Source organism: Amphiura filiformis, chromosome 4 (assembly GCF_039555335.1).
Source record: "Amphiura filiformis chromosome 4, Afil_fr2py, whole genome shotgun sequence".
Classification (NCBI taxonomy): domain Eukaryota; kingdom Metazoa; phylum Echinodermata; class Ophiuroidea; order Amphilepidida; family Amphiuridae; genus Amphiura; species Amphiura filiformis.
Window position 1 is genome coordinate 65,224,897 of NC_092631.1, and position 26,512 is coordinate 65,251,408.

General features: G+C 34.8%; 1 protein-coding gene across 4 annotated transcripts in view; it reads left to right on the top strand.

Annotated features, from left to right (window-relative positions):
* Window positions 1-22,664, top strand: part of LOC140151202 (PDF receptor-like) — a 280,133-nt gene extending 257,469 nt beyond the window's left edge. Inside the window, exons 12-14 of one of the 4 annotated variants that reach the window (XM_072173457.1) lie at window positions 18,030-18,140; window positions 19,046-19,151; window positions 19,905-22,664. In XM_072173457.1, coding sequence (XP_072029558.1) covers window positions 18,030-18,140; window positions 19,046-19,151; window positions 19,905-19,939 — 252 coding nt within the window. In that variant the 3' untranslated portion in view covers window positions 19,940-22,664. The remainder of the gene's footprint in view (window positions 1-18,029; window positions 18,141-19,045; window positions 19,152-19,904) is intronic. The other 3 variants (XM_072173456.1, XM_072173459.1, XM_072173458.1) reach the window with 3 other exon arrangements.
* The last annotated feature ends 3,848 nt before the right edge of the window (window positions 22,665-26,512 follow it).

Here is a 26,512-nt window from a genome sequence, read left to right on the forward strand (position 1 = left end):
CCCCCCCCGGGTACTCGCGTCTCGCAGAATACGCACGTACGTAGAGTGTGCATGCCTACAATCCGCGAAAAAAATAGTTGGCACACTTGCACTAAACAATGGAAATGCATGCCCTATTAAAATTGGGGAGGCGAGTGAAACATGCATGCAATATAATAGTGAAGTACAGACTCCCCCTATATCCCACCCTTCCCCACTCCCATCAATGTTGGCGGGTCTCACGGACCTGTTGACAACATGGCTTGGTCCAACATTGAATTGGGGGAGCGGGGGTAGAGATATACCAAAAGACAGGCAAAGTGTGCCAACCTTTTTTTCGTGGATTGTAGTTCGTAATACGCACCTGTGATTGCAGTTCACGCAAATTAAGTTGTAAACAGTTTTTAACATTAACCCATAGCAGCCAGCGCACATGATCGTTTTAAAGTAGGCTATTGCTCTTTGTAGAATGTGCACGATTTACTCAAATCACGTGACACGTTTTTGATCAATCACAGTGCGTGATTTCAAAATAATGGGTCATGAGGGTAATAATATTATCAATAAATATTTAGAACAAACAAACAAACTCATATAAAAACGAATAAAAACAGTCGGCTCTAAACACGCGATATACAAAATTCCCTAATGTCAATTGTCTAAGTGCAATGACGTAATTAAATGGTTATTTGTGCTCAATATTATTGTCGTCAGCAGGTGGTGTATGACGTGCAGTCCCTAAATACAGTAAATTTTCATCGTCAACCGTGTAATTGAATGGGATTATTTTGAAATTTTAAAACGCTTGAAATATCACAAACAAATAGGCCTATGTTGATAAATAATATAAATACAAGCTAAAACCGTTGGGGTTCGATAATGAACCCCACAAAACTAACCGAGTATATGGAAAATGCCATACGGCCGGGCGGTTTCACGAGTTGCCGGCTCGATCGTGTCATCCGCCGCCTGGTCGTCAGTCTTCATTGTATTACTGGGATGTTATTGCACTCGACAATTTCGGCGCCCGGGAATTTTGAATATCGCGTGTTGAGAAACGGATGTTTTTATTCGTTTTTATGATGAGTTTGTTTTAAATAAAACCACGTAATTCGTGCTTGATAATTATTATTCTTACATATAAGGCATAATGTTGTGATTACCGGAGACTCCCTTTAATATTAGGCTTCTTTAATTAGGCATTAGTTGACGTCAATTCACCCAATTCCCTAAGGACTTCTCCCAGGTTTGTGTTTTGATCAATTACTATTTAGAAACTGAGAAAAACAAACTTTAGAGCTATACTATAGCGTATCGAATTATACGGAAAATATATTGGATTTAAAAAGTATTTTACACCCACATGCCCGTCCATTATTTGTTATTATTGAAGTTCGTTTTGTCTATTGCCATCTGAGCTTTTGAAATAAAACACCAAGGGTTTTATTTGTTACGAATATTTGCATTTTAAAAAGCGTTTTTACCCAATACTAACCTTGAAGATTTTCTAACATTTGACATGTTTGACAAAGTATCAGACAAAACATCAATATTGCGCTCGGAGAGCATCAAATTAAAAGAATGCATAGGGAAAGGTCAAAACAGACAGCAAAATAAAATAAAAAAGACCAATGAAAAAAGGAATAGAATCATGTTATAGTGGTTCATGCCTAAAGCTGAATTTACAATCGGTTATAATCAGTAAAGACGTGATGGAAGGACAAAAGTTTGAAAGAGCAATCAGTGGGTAGCATTTATAGATGGTTGAACCCAGGATCTCAAATTTTCAGTTGGTATTTGTATGGTCAAAAATGCAAGAAAGGATAAAGGATAGTATCTGCACTTAAATTAACATTTGGTTAGATTTTATACTTCCCTTTTTGTTTTTAGTCACAATGAAGGTACATTATATGTATGATATCTCGGCATAATTATAAATAATTATAGTAAGGGCTCACTTATTGGGCAATTCTAATTTTGGAATCTATCCGTTTATTGACCACGAAATACAACATTCTCCACCAGTCCCTCCATTCATATCCACTCGAATACAAGTCACGTCCGCATATTCGACGTTGAACAGGAGATCCCCTTTTCGATTATGAAAACGCATGTATTAATACTAATAGTCTACAGACAACAAATGAAGGTGAAGATCGTTTTAGACAACGCTTAACCACTCAGTACGTTACTGACTATCTTCTATTGTTTTGGTTATGCATAGTCGCGCTAAAAGTCGATCGATACATGTTAAAATCAACACAATTCAGAGATACACCTTTTTGCTATGAAATTTATTTTCTCGGGTCAAATATAAAGCAATATTTTTTTCTTCAATAATGTCAGTTAATACCTTTTTAAAAAATCCTGGTGTTAAAATTAGGTATGAAATGTGTCTTTCAGTATAAGATTTTTGATATTTACAGGCCTCAACTTCGCTCGCGAGCTTTTTTCGGAATTAATTTTGTTTGCGTTTCAAACTAATATAGCTAGCTAAAGAACGATATTTCCCACCGCTGTAAGGCACCTCGTGTGTGTCTATATATTATAGTTTTGTCAGAATATCCGTTTTGATTTCTTTCTTTTTTTCACTTGCGACTGCCAAAATGTCCGACCAGTACGTCATTTCTAATATAAACATAATCGATATTTCTATTGTGGCTTGCAAAATCATCCATCCATGGGTACATTCGCTTGATTTTGACAAACTGGTAGTCGGAATTGAAATATGGTGCAATTAAATCCGATATTCTGACAAAACTATGACATATAGCTTTATATGATGTGTTTTTGAAAATTGGGAAATATCTTTCGTTGGCGAATTATGTTACTTTGAAAAGCAAAAACGTTGACCCAAAAAAGAAGCTCGCGGGGCAAGTTGAAGCCTGTGAAAGTTGAAAATCTTACACTAGAAGCCAAAATTTCACACTTAAGTTTAATACCAGGGTTTGAAAAAAATATACAGTACCAAGCATCATAGTTTTCTTCTGACTTTTACTTTTCTTTTCATTTGACCGATAAAATTGATTATGTTGTAACTAAAAATATTGATAATTTCAACACCGAATTCGATCGTTTCAAGCGCCTAATTAAGTTACTGAGTGGATCTTGTTTAACAATAGTCATCGACTGACTAGCGTTCTACGTGTAACGTCTATGAGAAAATTTATGCTAGTTCATGTTGTAATACATACTTCAAATGTGTTATCGACTACAGAATCCACTTATGTTTCAAATTGCAAATGTTACGTTGTTTTGACTCCTACTAAGTAAACTGCAAGTTTAACTACCACCATTGTCTCTTCCTTGTATTGAATGCCTCCCACTCTTTTTCTTTAAAAAATGTTAGCAATTTTTTGATTTGACAAAATGTGATGAGCATAATAGCTTTCTTCTAAGCCCATTATATTCTATATATATATCTTCAGATATTCTGTAAACACACCACCGGTTACCATAAAAAAATACACGCTTCTTCCCCAGTGCGAATGCAGCGTTGCCATTTATCAACTTTTACGATATGCGCATAATCATTATCCTCTTTAACGTTGCGAACTCAAGCAAATTCGATTTTTCGTCAGGTTTTTGTTTTCAAGACGCAGAGTGGAATTTCAATACGCACAGTAACGATTGTCATATTCTTTCAACACATATATTCAACTGCAAGTCTTACAAATATTTTGTACAAAAAGCAAAAATAACGGTGTATTATTAAAGGGTTTGAGAATATAATCACATCAAAAGAATCTACACCATCATATCACAACATGTGGTCTATTTTCATTATAGGAATAAAATCAATTCATCTCAATATGCAACGGAGTAATGTGACTCGACCTTCAACAATACACTGACAATAGATTTAGCCTGTTTATTTTGAAAACTCATAGCTGAATATAATTACATCGCTGAGCCATTAGCGATTGGTTTTTAGCCAATGATTGGTTTTTAACCAATCGCTCACCGAACGCGGAGTATAAGTATAAAGCTCATTTTGTTATAGAAACTACTCTCAGCAGCCGGCGGGCAGTTTATAAAGACACGTTCTTTAATGCCTATAGATACAAAAATTATTCTTTACCTGGCGTGGACGATGTGCGCTGTAACAGTCTACGAAACTTCTAATGGCAATGATTTTGAAAATTTAAAGCCAATTAAAAAAATACCAACTTGGTTAACTGTTTTTGTTGTAAGCTGTAATAATTACAGATTATCCTGCACCTCCTAACATTAACCTATTATTATATAAAAACAACACAAAAAGAAACTCCTCACTTACATAACCCGTCATAACTCTAAACCTACTCATGTTATGACAATTTAATTGGCACTATCGTATGAAGCATTTTGTTAGCTCCAATTTAATACCGTATTTGCTACCAAAAGCTCTAAATTTACAAAGATTGATATCACCATATGAAAATTTGTGCATTTTCAAAAGTTGCCAAAGGATCACGCAGTTGGACGTCTAGGCATGGTCAAGCTCACTTGCTCACTTATAATATTCCATCAACAAAGGCAGTCGCGTATATTTCTTTTCGACATGGGGGTGGGGGTGTTGGAAAAAATTCTTGAAGTATAGCGAAGCCAGTACCTTTGACGAGAAGAAGGTTTTGGTGCCAATGCGCGAACAAATTTGCTATATTTAAGTGAAACTGGTGAAACATAGTGCAAAAGTGTAATAAATGCGCCCGAAGCGAGAAAAATATTGGGGGATTTCAAAAATATCAAAATAGATCAAAATAATGTATGATGCGCGCGCATACTGCCAGGCAATGACGTCAGAAGTCAACTCATCTCTACCTTCGCTCAAATAAAAACCTCCTTTCTATGTCCTTGAATCAATAATCTTGAATGGTATCTATCGCAATTGTGCTTGTCAACAAAAATGATAATATTCATAATCACGGGTTTATATTTAGTCATGTAAAATGTCAAGATCTACACTCATTGTCAATGTTTTCCACTCATGCATTTTCATAAACTTTCGTGTTGTTTTAATGTCTACCTTAATTTGTGTGTGTGTCATGTTTCTGACATGAATGTTGACTGTCAAATCAATCAACGGTCATTCGATTGAATAAATGCACATTCATGTATAGAATTTGCAACTTAGATGGAGCTCAAAATGTTAATCGCCAAGTTCAAATAAAATAACATATTCTTCATAAGGTTATTTCTTTTATTCTTATTTTGCAAATGTTTCTAGCACCATCCATTTGTTTCTTATTAAAAATATTCGAACAAGTCTAGGTCACGAGCCACGTAAACATGGTAAACACGAATCGCTTCATTTGATGGTATATAATTTCCTCCGAATACACGTGTGATTTGATAAAGGCTGCCGGTAATTTCAATATTGATAATATCACGGCAGTACATTTATTCGAGTCTGTTACTTCATCCATTGAAATTGTTAAAAAATATCAATATGGTTTTGTGACAGAAATCGTACTAATTCTATAAGATATTTGTCAATCAAACTGTAGTAGCTGCAACTTAATCCCAATGTATTTTCCCGAGTAATCCAGTTTGTATCAATGTACAATAGGCTCGTGTAAGCAAAATGGGACAAGTAATAGATAGCATGCGGCTGTTATTTGTGACTAGCTGATTTTTGGACAAACACAGTATCACACCATGATATCACAGACGTATTAGTTATACATTTAAATTATAACCATGTTTATTTGACACTCTAGACATCATGTTTTCTTCTGCCAATGATCACAGTGAACTTATTTTTCCTGTCAAAGTCTTAAGGACACAGTTCTTGAACGTCTATATCTGACAGAATAATCTTGTGTCATCTGGGTATCAAAATGTAGGATACGTTTAGATAAAAAGTGCAACTTGTTTAAGTGCAATAACTTGTAAACCAAATAAAAAGGTTTCTTCCATTTTAGATTTGTGATGTGTTTAAATATGGAACCCTTTTCTCAAAATACATAAGGTAGTAATCAAATTTGCCTAAATGCCTAAATGCCTAACATCTTTAAATATGTTACAACTAGGGATTTACATTATAGTTCCAACAGCTTTTTTGAATTTTTGAAACCATGCTACGTCCAAAGCCATCTCACATCATCATTGATATTTATTCCAATTAACTGGTTACTATCTACAAACTGCAGCAAATATGCTTTCCACTACCACCTATTTGTGAGGTCTGTAATACACTTTCTCCCAAATTTTAGTTGTTTAAAACTTTTATCAAATCCAACATTTTTACCAGCCACAAATTTTGATCTTAGCAAGATCTTAAAATACAAACGTGACGTAAGCCTTTGATAAGATCCAGCTAGGATCAAAATCTCAAACAGACGTTTAGCTAAACACCACTGTTTAGCTTGAGATTCGATTATAAAAAAAGGTTGCTATTTCATAACTATATATTATAAAATAATATAACCACAAGCTAAACGTGGTATTTGGGGTATAAATATTTAGGATACGTTAGATACAAATTCAAAGTGCAATAACTTGTAAACCAAATAAAACGGTTGATTCCATTCTGGATTAGTGATGTGTGAAAGAAAAGGTTTCAAAATATAAAACACTTTTCTGAAATTTTACATTACAGTTCCAACAGCTCACTCTTTAAAGTATTTTGGAAACCATGCTACTTCCAAACATTTTACCATCTACACACAGCAGCAAATATGCTTATACTCTCCTAGTAGCTGCAACTCAATCCCAATGTATTTTCAGGGGTAATCCAGTGTGTATCAATGTAAAATGGGACACACCAAATAACATGCTATGAACAAATATATTACCATCTCACACATTACCAATCAACCTAAATTAGTCACCTGATGATGTCCAACACAACATCGTGTTTATAAAACTAAATTTGAACTATTGTGAAACAGTAAACTCTTCTCTACATTACCTTACACTTTTAAGCATCCAAATCTTTAGATCTTAGCAAGTTCTTTAATTATCAATACAAATGTAATCCTTCAAAACGATCCTACCATCAAAGGCTCAAGCTCCTAAAAAATTTCAAATGTTACTAAAGCTATGTTATAATAAGCAGTTTTAACAGGCCTCCTTTTGACATCAAATATTTTAAACACATAATGTTATAAAACTTTGTTTGTTTTTCCATATTTTTATATGAGCCTTAAACAATAATTGTACACTGAGTAACCTTTATCTTCAGACAATAAAGCATAAGATCTTTTATCACTCACTCACTCACTCACTCATCAGGCTGTTTCACCCTCTGCTGTGTGAAGCCCTCCTCCAGCATTTTCCATCTTCTTCTATTCCTAGCCGCTGATGACCAATCTGTCGTACTCATAAAGGTGGTAATGTCATCTCTCCAGTGTCTTTTTCGTCTTCCTCTTCTCCTCTTTCCAGTCCTTGGCTGCCATTCTGTAAGTCTCTTCGTCCACTTGTTGTCCTCAGTTCTTGATAAGTGACCTGCCCATCTCCATTTTGTTTCTTTAATCTTCTGCAAGATGTCTTTGACTTGGGTTACTTTTCTGATTTCTATATGTCTGACTCTATCACGCAAAAGAGAGGTGGAGCATTTTCCTTTCCATAGCTCTCTGTGCTGTTACCAATTTCTGTTCCATTTCTTTTGTTGTTGACCAAGTCTCTGCACCATGGGTCATAGTTGTTAGCACACACTGGTCATAAACTTTTCGCCTCAGTGACAGTGGTATGTTTTTATCTGTCAGCAGTTCTTTATGCATACCAAAGCATCTCCACCCTGCCTTTACACGGATTAGGATCTCTTCAGCTGTGTTGGTATCCGTTCTCAAGGTCTGTCCTAAGTACTTATAGTTGTCAACTTTCTTGATCTGGTGATTTGCTATTGCGATTGTTTCTTTTGTCTCAAAGTTTGTCATAAACTGTGTTTTTCCTTTGTGCATTTGCAGTCCCACGTCACGTGTATGCTTTCTTTGCACAAGCTGTTCAGTTGATCTTCCATATCCTTCACCGATGTTGTAGTTAGGGCAACGTCATCTGCAAATCTAAGATCTGTTAACATCTCCCCGTCAATGTTGAATCCTTTTCTCTTTAGGTTGGACTTTTTGAAAACCTCTTCCAGTGCTGCTGTGAAAATCTTTGGTGATGATTCAATATCACCATTATACATGTAATACATCTCAATTTCACTGTAGTTTTCTTTATTACTTGCCTTATATCCTTTACAACCCTAACAATTAAGTACCTGATAAACAATATACTCATCACCTACCAATTTATAATATACACCAGATTTACTACCTCTGTTCCACATTAACAAAACAATGTCATAAAACATAATAAAATAAATGCATGGGTTTCCGTTCTCGGTACATTTCCCTATAATCACCATCCTAGCTGCGATCATACAGGGTTCTGAAAAGAAACTCACATATAAACACAACCACGCGAGGTTTTCACGCACTACCATACCATCACCCAACAACCTCCACACCAACCGCTCTAGTTATGGTATTTTTAAATGATCCGAATGTTAACATAACAGTTGTTTTCGTCTGTCAGGAAACAAGCGAACTCTTGATCATACTGACTTTCCAGAACATTGCATGGTCCCTTATTGTGATATCAAATCTGAGGTCACGTCCTTTCCGCTACATGTATTCGGAAAAATTCATTCACATCAATGAAGGTCAAATCAGTATTGATAATATAACTGCAGTATATTTATTCGGGTCTGTGATCGTAATGCTGCTACTTCTACTATTGATATTGTTAAATAATATCAATATGGTAAGCCTAGCCCCAGTATTAAAGTTAAAAAGCGCATCAAAGAACTCCACATCCTGAATAATGGCCCCCAAGAGTTGATCATTGGCATCTGAAAACACGGGGGAACACCATTAGTCCGATGGGTCATCAGCCCATAAAGGGTTAATGTTACGGGTTTAGGGCATCTTAGGGTTATGATTAGGGTTATTATTATGGATGTGGTTAGGTTAGAGTTAGGGTTAGGGTTAGGGTTAGGATTAGGTTTAGCTTATGGTCATGGTGATGTGTATGATTATGGTTAGGGCTTAGGTAATAGGTAATAGGTTATGGTTATAGACCAATGACCCTTTGGAGTTAAATAACGGAGCTGTAACCAAATAAAATATTTAAAAAAATACTGCAATATAGGGGACGGAAGGTTTTCTATATAGTTTCTCTGTACCATTGCTACATTCATTGACAATACTAGCATTAACATAGAAAACCGATATAAGTTAATTTATTTTACTCTATTGTTATTACTCTATAATTCTAATTTCACACATGATATTGGTTTTATGAAATCGTGCTGATTCTATAAGATATTTGTCAATCAAAATGCAGTAGCTGCAACTCAATATATCGCAATGTATTTTCCTAGTAATCCAGTGTATATCTCTGTACAATAGGCTCGTGTAAGCAAAATGGGACAAGTAATAGATAGCATGCGGCTGTTTTTCGGGACTAGTTGTTTTTTGATCAAACACAGTATCACACCATGATATCACAGACGTGTTAGGTAGTTCTACATTTAAATTCTAAATTCACAAGGTTCATTTGACATCCGAGACATCATTTTTTTTCCAATGATCACTGGAAACTCAGTACTTGTCAAACTCTCATGGACACAGTTCTGTAATGTCTAAATACGTATGTATGTATTCTGACAGAATGATCTTGTGCCAACTGGGCATCAAAGTTATACTTGACAAAAAGATGTAAATTAGCAAGATTCCTTTGACACATGTTGGCAAACTGTGTATTGAATAATACTATTTTCGAGAACTGAAGTGGTATTATGATTTTATACACCTTCTTGCTTATAAATCTGATTATGGTATGTTTTTAAATGACCCCAATGTTCACATTATGACAGTTGTTTTGGCCTCTCAGGAAACAAATAAATTCTTGATGGTCAGACTGACTGGCCAGAACAATTCAACATTTTTTTTCTTGTGTTTATTTTTTTCTCATACATGAAATAAATAATAAATTGCAGTATACTATTTCTTTAGGGTTTATGAATAAAAAATCAGGTTTGATTTCCCTGAGTGAACGTAAACGGTTCAATTCCATTCAGGCACTTTTGACATTGATTACGACAACCACGTGACATATATCTTTAATACACTTTTCCAGTAATATTTTGCTGCTAGGTCCTTTTTAAGCGTTATTTATTCGCGCGATGTCAAGCGTGGTGTGCAAAACAAAACGCACTGGACGGTTAGCAGCCAGCTTAATTTGTATGAAGAATATCTGCAAAACGTTATAATTGTATTTAGTTTTGGTTATTGCCTGTATATATTCCATTCGAATCGATATCCTATAGAAGAAAATATAAATATTATATAGGCTATATCTCAACAGGCTCTCAACGCTAAAGGATCCCCGCCCACTACTTGTTTTCTATGTAGGTGACAAAGCGGGTTAAAAACTATTTTTATGTTTGTTTATTGTACAACGAAAAGAGAAATTAAGTGCTTTAATTTCTTGCGGTAGGGATAAAGTTAAGGGATGCTTCTTTGTAATAGCTGTAAGGAAAAAAAACCTCTTTTTTAAAATGCACTAAAATCTAATTCTGTGAGCACTGCCGACCTGAAAAAGGGAATTGGGAACTAACGCAGTATTAAATATGTAGTCGCATTGTACATGTTACTATTAATTAGCCCACATCAGACGTCTTGTACTAATTTTGTTGCCAATAACAAAAATTCTAGACCAAAATGTAACTTGACATAACAAATGCTTATAGGACTACTTTGAGCTTCAGGTTCTCAAGTAAAAAAGTGAATACTAGACTATGCCATAGTCAGTTTTGGGAATTAAACAAGAATGCTATTATGATTAACAACGCATTCAATTGAACTCGAAATTACAAAGATGTTTTTTCGTGCGTAATTTACTCACAAAAGACGGTCATGAAAGGTTTCTGCCAGCCTCAATGAAAGTACACTTACGTTTCGAATGGAACATACACCTAGGTTTCATTATCATTGAGGTATAGAGAGAAATTTTTATCTTTTCAGCATGTTCAGAGAAAAGCAGGTAGGGCAACTACTTGATTATTATATCGACATGTTCATACTGCATGCAGACTCTGAAAATTTCAGAAAAATAGCATTTTTTTAATTGGTTTTTAACATTATACTCTAATGGAGGTTATAACGCCCTCAACGGGCACTCTCTCAATAGAACTAAATGTAAAGACCAGTTATAGAAGAAAGGCCCTAAAATAAACGTCCGATTCTTTTCCCAAATTTTGTATATGAAGTAGATTTAACATCTGGAATGGAATGCAAGTGGTGTGGTTGCTGCTCTTCTAAATTCATTTATAAAGTGTCCGCCCAGACCAAGGTGAATACTATGTAAAGTCTGCACAAAAAGTAACTCAGCTGTTATAAATACGCCTATAGATTCAGAACTAATAATTGTTTTAATATTTCAACATAGAGAAGATGATTTATTTACAAAACATTTTGATACCCCATTCGTCAAATGTCGTTCAATATTAACAACACAGTAGTGCTTTTGCAGAAAAATACCCGAATTTAAAAGTTGAAGTTTCCAGCGATCAATGGTTATAATGCCAGCCCTGTAAACACGTAAAGCCCGCCATTATCTTCGCGCTTACTTCAAATCAATACAAATAACTGCAACTTTTAAATTGGGGGTATTTTTCATTCAAAACACTGCTGTATTGTCAATGTTGAACAAAATTGGACAAATTGGGTATCAAAATGCGCGTAAATAAATCATCCTTCTTTTTGTGCTGAAATATTGTGAAAACAATTATTAGTTCTGAATCTATAGGCGTATTTATAACAGCTGAGTCACTTTTTGTGCAGACTTTACATAATAACAACAGGGCTAACTTGTTAGACAATTCTGATTTTCAGATGTACACATTTAGTGACCTTGAAGTCTAATGATATACTAGAATTTTATATCATTCAATGGTTATATTTGGTTTGAAATGACACTGAATATGTGTTGCCGTTGCCTAAGAATGAGACAAACTTGTATGAAACAATATGTGCGAGGTAAAAGTACAAAATTCTTTCTGGCAATCTTAGTCATCTATATAATATATGTTTTAAAGTTTTGAAACATAGAAAATGAGGTAATATTTAACAAATTCGTTTTAACAAACATAAATGTAGGGCAGAAATTGACACAAACAGAGCAACATCACATTGCACCAAGGGTATATTTTACTCGTGTTGTTTTAATTTCCCCAGTAAGGCCAAGGGATTAATTTTGGTGAAATAAATACGAAATGATCACCAAGAGTTTAGATCTATTCCTGTTGTTCAGGGAATTATAAGAACAAGATAAGACGATAGAAGATATAAGATGGAGCCAAATAGCCTACTCAAGAAGCACACAAGATATGACCCGTAAAATAATATCACCAGCTAAAATATTCGATATGATAAAGATCTTTTGGGGATTAATACTGCGTGTATTGCGTACGTCAAAAGCGTTAAATCCATATATCAAATGTCCAAGAAGCGATTTACCATACTTTGTATATATCCTTATCTTGTGTTATCATAAGATAGCTTCGGAATATCAGGTTAAAGTTGACTACAATCATGATGCATCTTTTCAGCACTAAAATATCGAAATGTGAAAACTCAAGAGCACTATTTCGGGAGATTCGATTTAGATTCCAGATGACTTCCTGTATTACGTTGTAGGAAGCATAAGCACTAAGCACCAAACACTCAAAATATTGTTATACCTTCTAGGCTTAGAATACTTCGTTTATGAAAACAAATAGACATACGAGTATTATGAAGGCCATTTGGAATATGTTAATGCTTGTCACATATTTTGAACAGAAAATGTATTTTGGCGACATACCTTTTACAGTTTTAAGCTGTTACACGACACTTCATCAGCATATCAGACTGGCACCCTACTTTGTTTCTTCGTCAGGCAAGAAGAGCTGCGTAGCGTAATAGCTTGAAACTGTAACACGGTGTAAATACAACAAGGTGTAGTGAAACGTTTATAATATGACCTTCGGTATGCGGACTTTTCACCTAAATCTTAATGGAAATATGCAGAATGTAGTGACATAAATGTGGTAGTTATATCGTAGTGTCTGTGCCCTTTGTCTGTGTGGCTTTCGACCCACCTTCTCGGTTTTATTTCATTTATATTGCTTTGAAAAGACTGGCTCAGCCAAAAAGGTTAATGATTCACGCCTTTTGGGCAGAATAGGGGAGATACATTCGTCCACGCCCGCATTTGAGATTTTTGATACTTATAAACACTAAGATGTATTCTTTCACTCGAATTCGAATTTCTTTATTTAAAAATCACAATTTCACTCTAACATTCGCATGGCTCAAGACACCTAAACAAATTGGCGGAAAAATATAAGTCAAGAATGCGTGATAGGCGTCACGTAACGCGGCGCCAACCTGCGTACATGGCCAACGCAATCAAGTCGCATTCAGTATTTTGTTAAAGCCAGGAAACTTGTATGAGATGAGATTTGCAGTCGAAATTCCACTTATTTGGAATTTTCGGCGCAATTAAAGGAGAAATTTTGGATTCATTGGTGTAAAAAGATACAAATTAATACCACGCAATCGCATCATCGGCAAATCTGTGTGCGTCTTAGTTAAGGGAACAAACCAAAAGATCGATGACGTCCTATAAACGAAACTAGTTTCGTTTTAGGGGGAGGGGTAAAAATACTCGATTACGTTTGTGCAAAAACATCGGTCTGAAGAATGTGTCATTATTATTATTATGTCAAAATTTTCAATATTTCACTATTACGTTTCTGGCAGGGAGGGAGGGGATCGGCTGAGAAACGAAACTAGTTACGTTTATAGGACGTCAACGATCTTTTGGTTTGTTCCCTAAATTGAGTACAGAAAGCCGGTAAAACGTAAATTTTTCATGCCCCCCCCATCCAAAGAAAATAACAACCCCATCAAGCCGCCGCTTCCGAGATTCTTTCGAGCTTGTTTGCACTATCGCTTAGAGCACATGAAAGTCTAGGGAAGGTTTTCCGATTTTTTCAAAATATTTGGTATAATCAAAAATATAAATCACTTTGTGGATTTTTTTTGCTGCATAAAATAACAAAATTGACTTTTTTCTCAATATTACGAAACAGGAGGCAAACCTCTACAATATGAAAAGCTGACTGAAAATTGTTTACTCCGAACTGATTGTTTTGTATATTGTTACAAAAGAGTGCCGCTTTACCTATATACGAGTATATAGATAAAAGTAACGATATTATATAACTCACTTCAAACATAGCGCAGCTGTCAATATTATAGAAAGTCACACGAAATGCGCAACTCATTCTATTCAGAAATCAAAGTTAGACATTCCCTTATTTAATTTAAATCTAATTTTAAAAGGCCGGATGCACAAAGTAGTAGGTGCTTTTAATGAAAAATAGAATATTTGCCCAAATATCCAGGAAGAAGAGTTATATGGTGTGCAATGGAAGACAGTCGATCTGTTGAAGACTAAACCCATCAATTTATAAGCAGCAGAGGGCGGCAATATTCTTTGTAGAAACTTACATATTTCACTATTATATAATAAGACCATTGGATTTTGTAACTCCATCAAGTTCCAACTACAAAACCGTATTATAGGTAGTGTAGTACCCACTTGAACATATTTCTACGCTGACTATTATACTCTGATCATTCATTAATTATAAATTATAAATGATTGGACAACAAGTTTGCAAGCTATATTGATGTATATACACATAAATGCGAAGCACAGAGGAGGTAAATAGCAATTTTGAGACAAGCCGACACGATGCCTAGAGAACTAGGCAACATCGATTGGGAATACCGCAATACTTCCTAAAGGAAAGAATCAATTGATCGCGTAGTGGGAAGAAATTATTAATTTCTGCCTGCCTCTTTGTCGTCTGTTATAGAAACCCGCCAAAATGTAGTAGTTAATTCAAGATAATTTCACTAGGGGCAAAATTACTTGTTGAATCCTAGAGTGATTTGACCGAGAAACAATGTGCACGGAGGTGGCTGTAGATTCGGGTAAATGTTTCTCTGTCTGTACTATGTTTGACAAGCATTAGTTTGGATGTGCAAACTTATTGTATAAATATTATTTCCATGCTGACGATACAACCACTTATTCAAAACTAGTATTTTATCTCGATGTTAGAACATTATGCGACAGTCACATTCTTCACAATGTGCAACTTCCATCTGTCTGTGGGGTGACCAGGATGTCTTTGCTAGGGGCAGTTGTTGGCCAAATATGGGCAATGAGTAATATACAATTACCTGTGTTGTCCAGCAGGTGACTTTCTCCAACAGCAAATGGTGGAAAATATTGACTGTTACAAAATATAGAGGCACTGTTTGGTGACTGAAGTTCAGCCGTCTTTTCGGCTGTAGAACTTAAAGGAGTAACGTAACGTAACAACACTAGTTTTGTAACGTAAATCAATACTTGCCAATTCATCTGGCAAAACAAATTAATAGTTTTAATAGTTTTATTAAAAACAATTAGTTCTGCCTTTTACTCACATGTTGAATAGTTAATACATAAAAACACATTGACTTTATTTTCTTGTTTTCAATCGAAATGCAAATAATGCATTGACCCCAAGCTGATGTTTCCTGGTGCACCGGTGCAGTAAATCATTGAAATAAGCGACCAAATGACTTACACTAATCTTAGGATCATCCATGCGCTCATTTAGACGGAGTTTTTCCTACTACATGGTTGTTCGATGGCATGTAAAATGTAGTCATTTTAAAGAAAAGTTGAACAAAGATGGCGCTATTTATCTTAAATCTTGTTTGCATCTTTAAAAGGGTTAGACACTTGTATTATGGTAAAGACTAACAAATGGCAAATGTTCACAAAACTTTTTATCATAAAATGCAAGGAAAAAATAATATTATTGGGCTAATTTAAATTTAAAATATGTGTAAATAGCGCCCTCAATTTATGCACAAATGTAAAGTTTATAGAATTAAAATTACCACAAAGAGGCAGAAAACGATGAATAATTTGAAAAGAAGTGAAAATCTATGTTAAAAATGGCTAAATATAATATATATATATATTAGTGTGATATCTGTTGGTAATTGTTCATGTCTAGAATTGAACATTACATAATGTTTTGGTAGAAAAATTAACAAATGACCACATCAAACAACCGTGACTACTACTTGGGGCTAGGATGGACGATGAAACTGATAAGGGGGTTTAATGAAGCCCATTGATATTTATTTTCGTTATTGCAGAAAATATTCAAGTGATAATCAATAATAATCTCGCAATTTCATAAATAAAGCCAACAAACGATCGATCAACATCAACGTATTATTATTAAGCGATTTGGTCCACTGCTTTTCCGGCGGAGGTTGGGTTGGGTCATACGTGATTAAGAGAAAATGTGTCTTCTCCCGGTTGAGAGCTCTGGGCCCCCATAATTCGGATTTGTATCGCTTCTCTTTTTTTCACGATGATTATGGTGTTCGAGTCTTTAGTTGAATGATTGTCCCCTCCCGGTCGATGACATGATTTCTTGTGCAATATGATCTGTGATTGCAGACCTGTGCTAGTCTGAAGTGGAAGCTTTTCTGTTTACCCCGGTAACCCTAAACCCTGGTATCTTTAACTGTATAGAAGGGTGCCAGAGCTATCAACCGCAATGATAGCGCATTTTCTTTAATCACGTATCTATATAATTCAACCTCCGCGTAGAAACGTAGTTGACCAGATCACTTGCAATCCAGCCATTAGCCTGGTGGCAAAAGCTCACGTCGTGAGTGCAATTTCTGAATTTGTTACACAAAACAAGCAGCGGTATGATTTACAATCCACCGATATATCTCTTCACCGGTTGTGAAAATATCTGTGTTTTTGTTATCTTTGCAAGTACAGATTGCGTAATAGAATATCTACTTCAATAGAAAGGCATTGCTTACTTTCACTATTTCGTGACCGCGTTTTGTTGACTTGAACCCCCTTTTGAACGGACAAAAATAATATTGTTTTTGTTTTTTACTTAGACAAATTATCATGAACTTTCACTGACCGAATAATTATATTGATTATTTTCTGTTTAAAGTATACTTACTGTGCTAGAAACAATATTTTGAAGTAGCAAGAGATGATTTAATAAATATATTAATTGTTATGTTTCATATATCTTCCATTCACTTGGAAAATTTGTAGTAGTTTTCTATTTACATATGGTAAATGATTGACAATATTTCAAAATATAAATCTGAGATGCTCCGATTTGAATAATTTTACAAACAATTGGATTAGCGCCAGAAAAGTACCATTTGTTATCGATTTGCACTAATATCTAGTACAGGACGATGCAAAGAATGTACTGGTTATAAACGTTTGTGATAATTGTTTATATTAAAATAAGGAATTAGGAGTTGTGCAATGTCGGCATTCGATCAAATTGTGACAGTTTGTTTACCGGTGAAAAAATGTGCTGTTGTTTTCTTCACATTTTGAAGAGTGTTCCAAAAACTGAAAAAAGGAGAAATGAGTGCAGAATAATGTGTTTCGCATGATGGGTATGATATCATGCTATATTAAACTGGTAAACATTAAGGCACAATAATTGTTGATTCGTAGTAATTGTTTTAATTGCTATAATGTATTAGTTACTTCCATCTCCATGAACAGGTCTAAAGCCAATCGCTATCTTGTTTATGCTTATTCAAATTTAATGGAGATATTCAGGGTCCGTTTTCTTTCTCGTTTAAACCGTTCTTGCATGTTGTAAATTTTGTTGTTGCAAGTCTGTGATATTAAATTGAAGTCTTGATTTGATTTGATTGGTTAAATTGTAATTAATACTAATACCTTAGATATAAATCATGTCATTATGACTAATTATCAGCAAATCAGTTTCACGTCGCTAAATGCGATTTGCATTAAACCAGGGACCAATTAATGTTATTTTTTTTATTTAAGTTATGATCTTGTACTTAAAGATTAAATGAACATTCTACTTCGCGAATGCCGAAATATTTAGGACAAATTTAGATCGCGCATGTTTATTTCTCTGGGACTATTTTTAGGTGCGTGATGTGATTCATCGAAAATGGACGGCATGGTTAGACTCTCGCACAGCCCATCAACAGGATCCCAGTCAAACCACACTAACCAGAGTACTAAGCGTGATAACTGATGTACGTACAGCGTCTGTCTGAGAAGGGGAGAGGACGCAATTTTTTTATTGTCTTAAAATGTTTATCATTTTTGTTTTATGTTTCAGTTTATGTTATTCATACTACTATATTAGTGTTTGTGTTGTGCTTTTACAGTGCCCATCTGATACTTAACATAAAAAATGGTATTATGTAAATTGTTATCAAAAACATTTTGTCCCTTACTTTTTTAACCTTGATAGAGTAACATATACGTAAAAAATATCTGGAGGGTGCGCCACTATATTTTCCAATAGCAAGTTAAAAACAAATCATACCAAAATATTTCCACAACGCTTCATCAAATTGCAATAATATATATTCCTGTGCGCTTTATTTTGACAAATCAGTCCCTTGGCCAGCATACAGTACCTGAAATACCTGTATAAATGCTGTAATAATATTGTGCGTTGCCGATATATTGGATCCTTTGTTTTCAATACAAACATGGAAATAGTGTTGATTTTCCTGTTGATTTTTCCTTTTAAGGTTTACCAAATGAAATAGCATGTCGATTTTATATATTACATTTTTACAGCGAATCTAATTATGAACTGAGAAATTTTTCCGTTCTAGTCAACACAAAAATGTCTTACTTTACTTTTAATATTATACTGGCAACGGTGATAACATTCAACATTGTTGTCCAAGCGTTACCATAACTATCCGGTTCCTCTAACAGCTTCTAACAAATTGTAGCAACTAATTGCATCTGCATGAGTTAAGTGTAATGCACAGTAAAAACTCTCTGCATGCCCTAATATATAAATTAGGTAGAACCAAGAATAACAGTACTAGATCTAGCCAAACCATTGTTCAGTGTTTTAGCTCCATCATGTCTATAGTATGTTCTTTGTTTTTGTTTTTCTGCTATTTCCGTTTTGCAGGTAAGGGGTGTTTTGCGTCGCAAGTGGTATGCTTGGCAGAATACACGTAATCCTCATAGGAGGCATCATTCAGTTGTAACGACTGCCACAGATGTGAGTATTTACGGTAAGATCTTATCATTACCACAGACGTATCGAATTGATTGGATGTTCTGTTTAGTATGGTTCATTCTATAATTTGGTTCATTCTGACACAAAAATGTAATATTTTATTAGTCCTTTGATAGTAATCGAAATAAATAATCGAAAAAAAGACATTAAAATTATCAACCCGTGCCCTACAAAAAACACACAAATCTAAGAACTAAATCGATGGTTGCATCCCGCTGGAAAAATTACTGACATATATTTTACCAACGTCGCTTGGCGGGAAAACCCCTCATTTATAGTTCCAAAGTTCAAATGCACAACCTACTATGTAGAATGTGGGCCCAGTCAAAGAAATTATAATTATATTAGACAGCTAGAAGTGGTGATATGCATACTGATGTGTGGTTTAAGACGTAACCACGCTGAAACATGAATATTAATGAACCAAGAAATGTACGCCAAGAATGTTTGCACCACGTACGTCGAAGTTAACTTTTCAATGTGCGAACTGCAGTTAAGATAACAGAAACGACTGGTAAGCAAGTCTACTAAATGACCTCAAAAGGTCAAATCGACTGAGAAAACAAAAATGGCGGATAAGAAACGGTACCTTCGGAGTGAAAGTACGTCTTAGTTATGCATTACATTAATTAATAGTAATATGACCAAAAACAGTTTCCAACTTAAATGTTTTATTTAAATAATTGGTAATGAATGACTTTTCCTGACAGAAATTTTGACATTTTTGTGGCACTAATTCTCTTCGCAGGTGAGACTCAGTGTAATGGAGGACGGGCATTGTAAACTAGACGGAGAGTACGTCAACATGGTCAACTCAAACCCACTATGAAATTTATTATCTACTATTTTCTAAGATGTCACACAGACTTATTCTACATAGATTCCAAAATATGGTGTCCAGAAATTTGTGTTTACACACAGCATTTCTATAGGTGTCTGAGTGTTTTTACATTAATACATACAAAGTAATTCCGTATCATTTAGTTCATTGGTCTTAGCCCGTGTTCATCATATTATCCCGCATATACATGTAGTATACTTCAGCGAAGCGCAGCTATAAAACACAAATTTCTGGGACCAGCTTAGGTACTCCATGAAGTAAAAGTCGAGCTAGCTGTGTACAGATATGTATAGTGTAAAAATGTGATTACTGTATTTAGAGTGCTTTCTTGGATTAATTGCCTTAATTAAATGTGACGTTCATATGGGTAAACCTGTGTTCTGAAAATAAGTTTTGACTGAGAGTTTGAATGCAAGTACATACATGATGTGTGAACCCGTCCTAAATAACCAAATCCATTGATCTAGTGCGATTGATCGTAAGCGGGTGTATGTTTTATTTTCATCTGCTTCTTTTCAATATTTTAACTCCTTGTCCGTGATCTGATGATATTATTGCATCGCCCGGGAGAGCTAAGATATAGGTCTACGTATAAGTGATTTTCAGGTATTGACAATGTTCGGGACTATGTTCAACTTCCTAATTTAATTTTTCAATAAAATTGACTTGTAAGTAACTTTTGATTGTTTTGTAAATCTTGTATAGCGTCCAACTATACAATGATGTGCCTTTCCTCAGAGACACTTTATCTGATCGAACAAGGTAATTACTACACCCTCCCTCGGATCCGTGGGTAACGACTGGTGATGTATACTAATATATGGGACAGTCTCTAGGTAATTACAGGCTAAATACTTTAGTCCTGTGATCTCTAATACACGCTCACTTTATTCCAATGAGAATGCCGGCGCCTGACAGAATTATATGCGTTGTTATTATGTGTGTGCTAGTTAGGCATGGGCAATATTTTTTTCTTATAATTGGTCCATTTCTGCCGTTGATGGCGTTTTGGTTCGGCTAACTGCAATCAGGCCGGAATTAGCGAAACGGAAACCTGAAAGCGAGGCAAAAGTTTTTAATTATCCCAGTATTCAAAGTTAATTTGCTGGATAGCTGTAAGGACTGAAACTTGGTACATATGTAGTACAAAAACAATAGGCAAATTATGTTAAAGTTTTATCTGCATTAGGACTAATTTAATGAAAATTGCAGATTGAAATTATCAAAATGCAAAACATAATTTGCTTGTATTGTACTTGTACTGCATACGTACCAAGTCTCAGTTAGATGGTCCTTACATTTACCTAGCAAATAAGCTTTGAATACTGTGAAAATATAATTAAAATATTTTGCCTCGCTTTGCCAATGCCAGCCTGATTGGAGCCAGTCGAGCCATAACGCCATCATATCAACATCATATCAACGGGAGGGAGGGTCACTTAAGAAAACTTAAGCTTGACCAATGATTTCCACTAGTAAATTAATTTATATCAACTAACATAAGTATATTTGAAAAGAGCGGTATTGTATTCAATCTATGATTGCAGACATACACAGGTGATAAGTGCAACCTGCTTCTAGTGCATGGCGATATATCAAACATTGTATTCATTTATTGCCATGGTAGTTAATCCTGTTACATCCTCACTTCTACGGCTTAACCTTTTCACACACTTTCTTCAAGAAACAGGTCTTGTTCCACATTATTCCACTTACTCACATATTTCTTTTGCTGGATGCCAATTATTCGCCTGTGAATGAGGTCCATGAAGCTGTTCCGTGTCAGTGTATTTTGCTGTTGTGTCAGTTGATTACCTGGTCTCTTGAGCCCAGTTTATTTGCCAAATTTGGACTGTGCTCTGGGACGCGTGCCTCCCCGTGCCCTATGACGCTGCGCCACTGATGAGAGAGATGTTGGGTTTCAGCCCATAGATATTGTCGGTGTAATGCCTAAACACACATCCCACTCAAGTGGCGGGTTTATCAAGTTAATGGTCGATTCCTGGGGTAGAGCTTGATTTGAATCTGAATATGAGGAAGCGACAGAAAAATGTGTTATGTGCCCCGTTCTTTGTTCGTCATGGTGTGTGTAAGGGGTGACCGTGACGGGGTGTGACTGTGAATGTAAGGGGTGTGTTTGCATTTGGGGATATATGTGGGGTGCTTTGGTCAGTATACGTGTGGCAAGTATGTACGTTGGAAGTTTAGGCTGTGGGATGGGTGTGTTTGGGGCGGGTTGGGGTGTGTCTGTTTAAGCGTGGGGGTGAAAGCGTATTGGTGTGTTATGATGCTATTTCGTTAGACACGCGTGGAAGGAGAAGTACTGTGCGTATGTGTATGTTTTAAAAGTGTGCTCGAAGTGACTAAACCAGAGATAATAAAATAAATCTTGCTGATAAACAGAAGAAGCAAGACCTAAGGAATTGTTCATTATTGTAACAAAATGTAAATAGTTCATATACTTGGAACATTTTGGTTTCAAAGAAAAAATGTACTCATATGTATTGTTCATATTTCTCATGTTAATGTACTTTTTTTTATGTTAGAGCTAAGGTTTATTCTCACGCCATGCATGGTGATATAACCTATAGCTGTGTACTGTTTGCATATTTTATACGAGTATGTCAATGTAATTGCGTTGGTAAAAATATTTGAAAAATGTTTGAAATAAGCAAAGCGTGAAAAAGCTAATAAATGATTATTATTATTATTATTATTATTATTATTATTATTATTATATTATTATTATTATTATTAGTATTATTATTATTATTATTATTATCATTATCATTATCATTATTATTATTATTATTATTATTATTATTATTATTATTATTATTATTATTATTATTATTATTATTATTATTATTATTATTATTATTATTATTATCATTATCATTATCATTATTATTATTATTATTATTATTATTATTATTATTATTATTATTATTATTATTTATGAGTTGTTTGTCAATAACAAAATTAATTGTGGCAATCATTCGGTTGTATTTATTGGGCAACAACAACATCCATTAATATGATTAATACCGTTTCAGAGATTCTTAATATTATTATGTGACCATTTATTTTGCCAATACCATAAATCGTTTTGTCGACACACGGCTCATTTTGCTTAATCATCATGCTATTGCACTCTTGCTAGTATCAATGAAGTCCCAACTAATTAAAACATAATACTGACTGTGTAAGTCACCCCCTGTAGTCAGACTGATGCAAAGCGACGCAAACGCGGACTGTTTTAAGACCTTATTTTACTTTCCGAATAACGGTCTCTCGTAAGAAATTGTGTGTTCACAATATCTTATTTATACCCAAAACAAAAATTGTTTTAAACAATCGGTCTGTATACAAAACTAGAAAACAATCGGTCTGTATATCATTCGTTCTATTTTTTTTTAATAAGCTCTCATATTCGAAAATGTATATTGCAGTATTAAAAGACGGATAACCCAGATTAAAACCATTTACCTTACGTATGTATTCAAAAATATATCATTTATACGAGGGCGGTCAGTAAGTAATGAAAGTTGCCGTGTTGTTTGAAAGACTAAGGTGCAATGTTTATGTGATCATAGAGAAATGCCTTGAAAATAAGACAAGACTTTCATTACCTACATTATTGCTTCAGTTTATTGGTCTGGCCCCAGCAAACACAAAAATGATTTTAAACATGTTATATTTTGGGTTTTGGTTTAGATAAAAACGTAAATGTCGGGTTATATAAAGGTCATGGAAACGTTTTAAAACGTTTTGTATGAAAACACACTACAACAATATTTTTAAAAAAATGTTTTCAAAATGTTAGTGTAAAATGTTTTTGCAAACATTTTTTGTTTTGCAGTAGGTTATCAACAAATGTTTTTGAATGTTATGAGAACATTTTATACCCTTTATATAATAACCCGACATTTAAACGATTTCTGACAACCTTTTCTAACCTTTTGGTCCAATCATGTTGAACAAAAAAATTCAATAGTCCTATTATTGCGATAAAAGCCTTTAAGATATACATACCGTATAACAAATTAAAAAATATCTTAAATTAGCTTTTAAGTGTGTTTTGATGTAATATCCAGGATTACTGAATAAATCAGTGTTGTCTTTTGTAATTGATTGTCTATTCTGTGCTGTGTATTGAAAAGATCAGCTTTGAAACCCTTGAAAATTTAACCATATTTTCAACAGTAGGCCTATACATGGTGCATACAAAATACATTCTAATCATTACACAAATTGACAACTATGACAATAATTGAAAACTATATCAAAATGTTAAATCTTGAAATGTTGCGGATTTTGTGGGAACGGACCCCGGGTACGGACCACATAGGATCGATATTTTGGTAACAACACTATACTTTCAAGGACCTTGAATTTCATTTTTACAGTATTTGTATTTTAGTGTGAAAAATAGCATACCCGTACTCGTACAGGCTTTAAAAAACATCATAGATGTATTATAATACTATCATTGTTTAGTATGTATCATGTAAGTAATCGTATTATGTTATGACTTTAATGTGCCAAACAAATTACACCTACCATAGCATGCATTACAAAAACATACAATTTTGAAATAGCCTTCGATAGTGAACATTTTCTTTGATCTGACTGGTAATGAAAAATTAACTCTAAGAATCTGGCCAATATTAGACAAAAAGTAAAAACACTTATGCTCTGTATTATGTCTTACAGAAACAATACTACAGGTTTCAAAAGAAATAACTCCCCCTAAAATTATAAAACATTTCTTTGCATAACTTGATTTTGTTGATTTGAAACATTCAAAAAGCTGTGAATAGAAAAATCGTTTTGCTACCCTTCCGAAGTTGTCCCATTATCAAAAACAATTTCATTGGTCAAAAACAATCACATTTTCCAAAAATGATGCTTTCCAAAAAGTTGCATTTTTCAACATGCCATACATTTAATGTACAAAACGTTCTCGATATCAATGTTATGATTGATTTAATTGGTTTCTTTTCCGTTGCCTTTCTGTCTCTGATCCCTCTGTTGCCCATGTAACCATAACGCAGTACAATTACAAACAATGATTCGTTGAATTAATTTTAACACGAATGAGAATTTCTTTGAAGTTTTTAATCAGCAGATGTTTCAAAATGTTGTTTTATACTGAAAGATGATTGCATGGGTGACTGTGTTATCGTACACATGAAATTAAAGAAATGAAAGCGTTCACTTGACTATTCAAGGCTCGGTTATCGGTCCACTCATGTTCATCGATATCATCTATACACTGCCCATCGGTGAGAATATACATAAACACAGACTCAGTTACCATGAATTCGCGGATGATACACAGCTATACATATCGTTCAATCCTAGGGATCTTAACGCTCACAAGATGGCTCTTCACAAACTTGAAACCTGTATCTCAGAACTCAAAGACTGGATGTGCGTGAACAAATTGAAACTTAACAACAGTAAAACTGAATACTTCATAGCCGGTACTTCTCAAGGTCTTAGTAAACTTCCGCCATTGCAACTTAATGTGGGAGACAGTGTCATTAAACCATCTGATAATGTTCGGAACTTGGGCACAGTGTTTGACTCTCGCCTAACAATGACTCCTCACATTAATAGCATGATTTCTTCAATCAATTTCCAGCTCCGTAATATTCGCCGATATCGTCGCTTTTTGGACCACAAAACACTTCACACAGTTGTGCAAGCTCTCGTGATATCACGCCTTAACACCGGGAATGCTCTCCTCTATAGAGCAAAATCAAAATGATCGTTTGCAGTCCCTCCAACACAAAGCAGCCAAACTCATATTCTATGCCGCCAGACTTGAATGATAGCCCCACACCATTAATGCATGACCTTCACTGGTTGCCAGTAAGAGATCGAATCAAATTCAAACTCTGTCTGTACGTCTTCAAATGTTTGCATGAATCTGCTCCTTCATACCTCACGGAATTACTCTCATACAGAACACGCTCATCTGGACCCGTCACAAGATCCTCTATGGATACCAGTCTTCTCAGGCTGAACACTCACATCGGTAAAAATCGCAGTGGTGATAAGTCTTTTCGTTCCGATGGTCCAGCGTTGTGGAACTGCCTCCCGCCTAACATCAGGGAGGCACCCTCGGTGGCAACATTTAAAAAATCTCATTATTATCCTTTTTGACTCTTTGCTTTTGTTCATTCTCTTGTTTTTGCAGTGTATCACTTAGCGCTTTGATCATTTTGAAATAGCGCTTTAAAAGCTCTTATATATATGTAAACGAATCAATAATAAAAATTCCTTTAAAAAGGAACAGGGCGAACAAATGAGGAAGTGTCAAGACAAAGGTGTAGTTATTTTATTGTTTGAACTGTTTCTATAATTCGCATCGATCATAATGAGTATGTTTTTACGTACCTCAAATGACAAGGACTACGGTACTTAGCCTATGATTTTGCCTAGAGACTGTACTCAGTGTATGGACAGTGTAGCCTATTTGTCTAATCATTTTGGCTATTTAATTC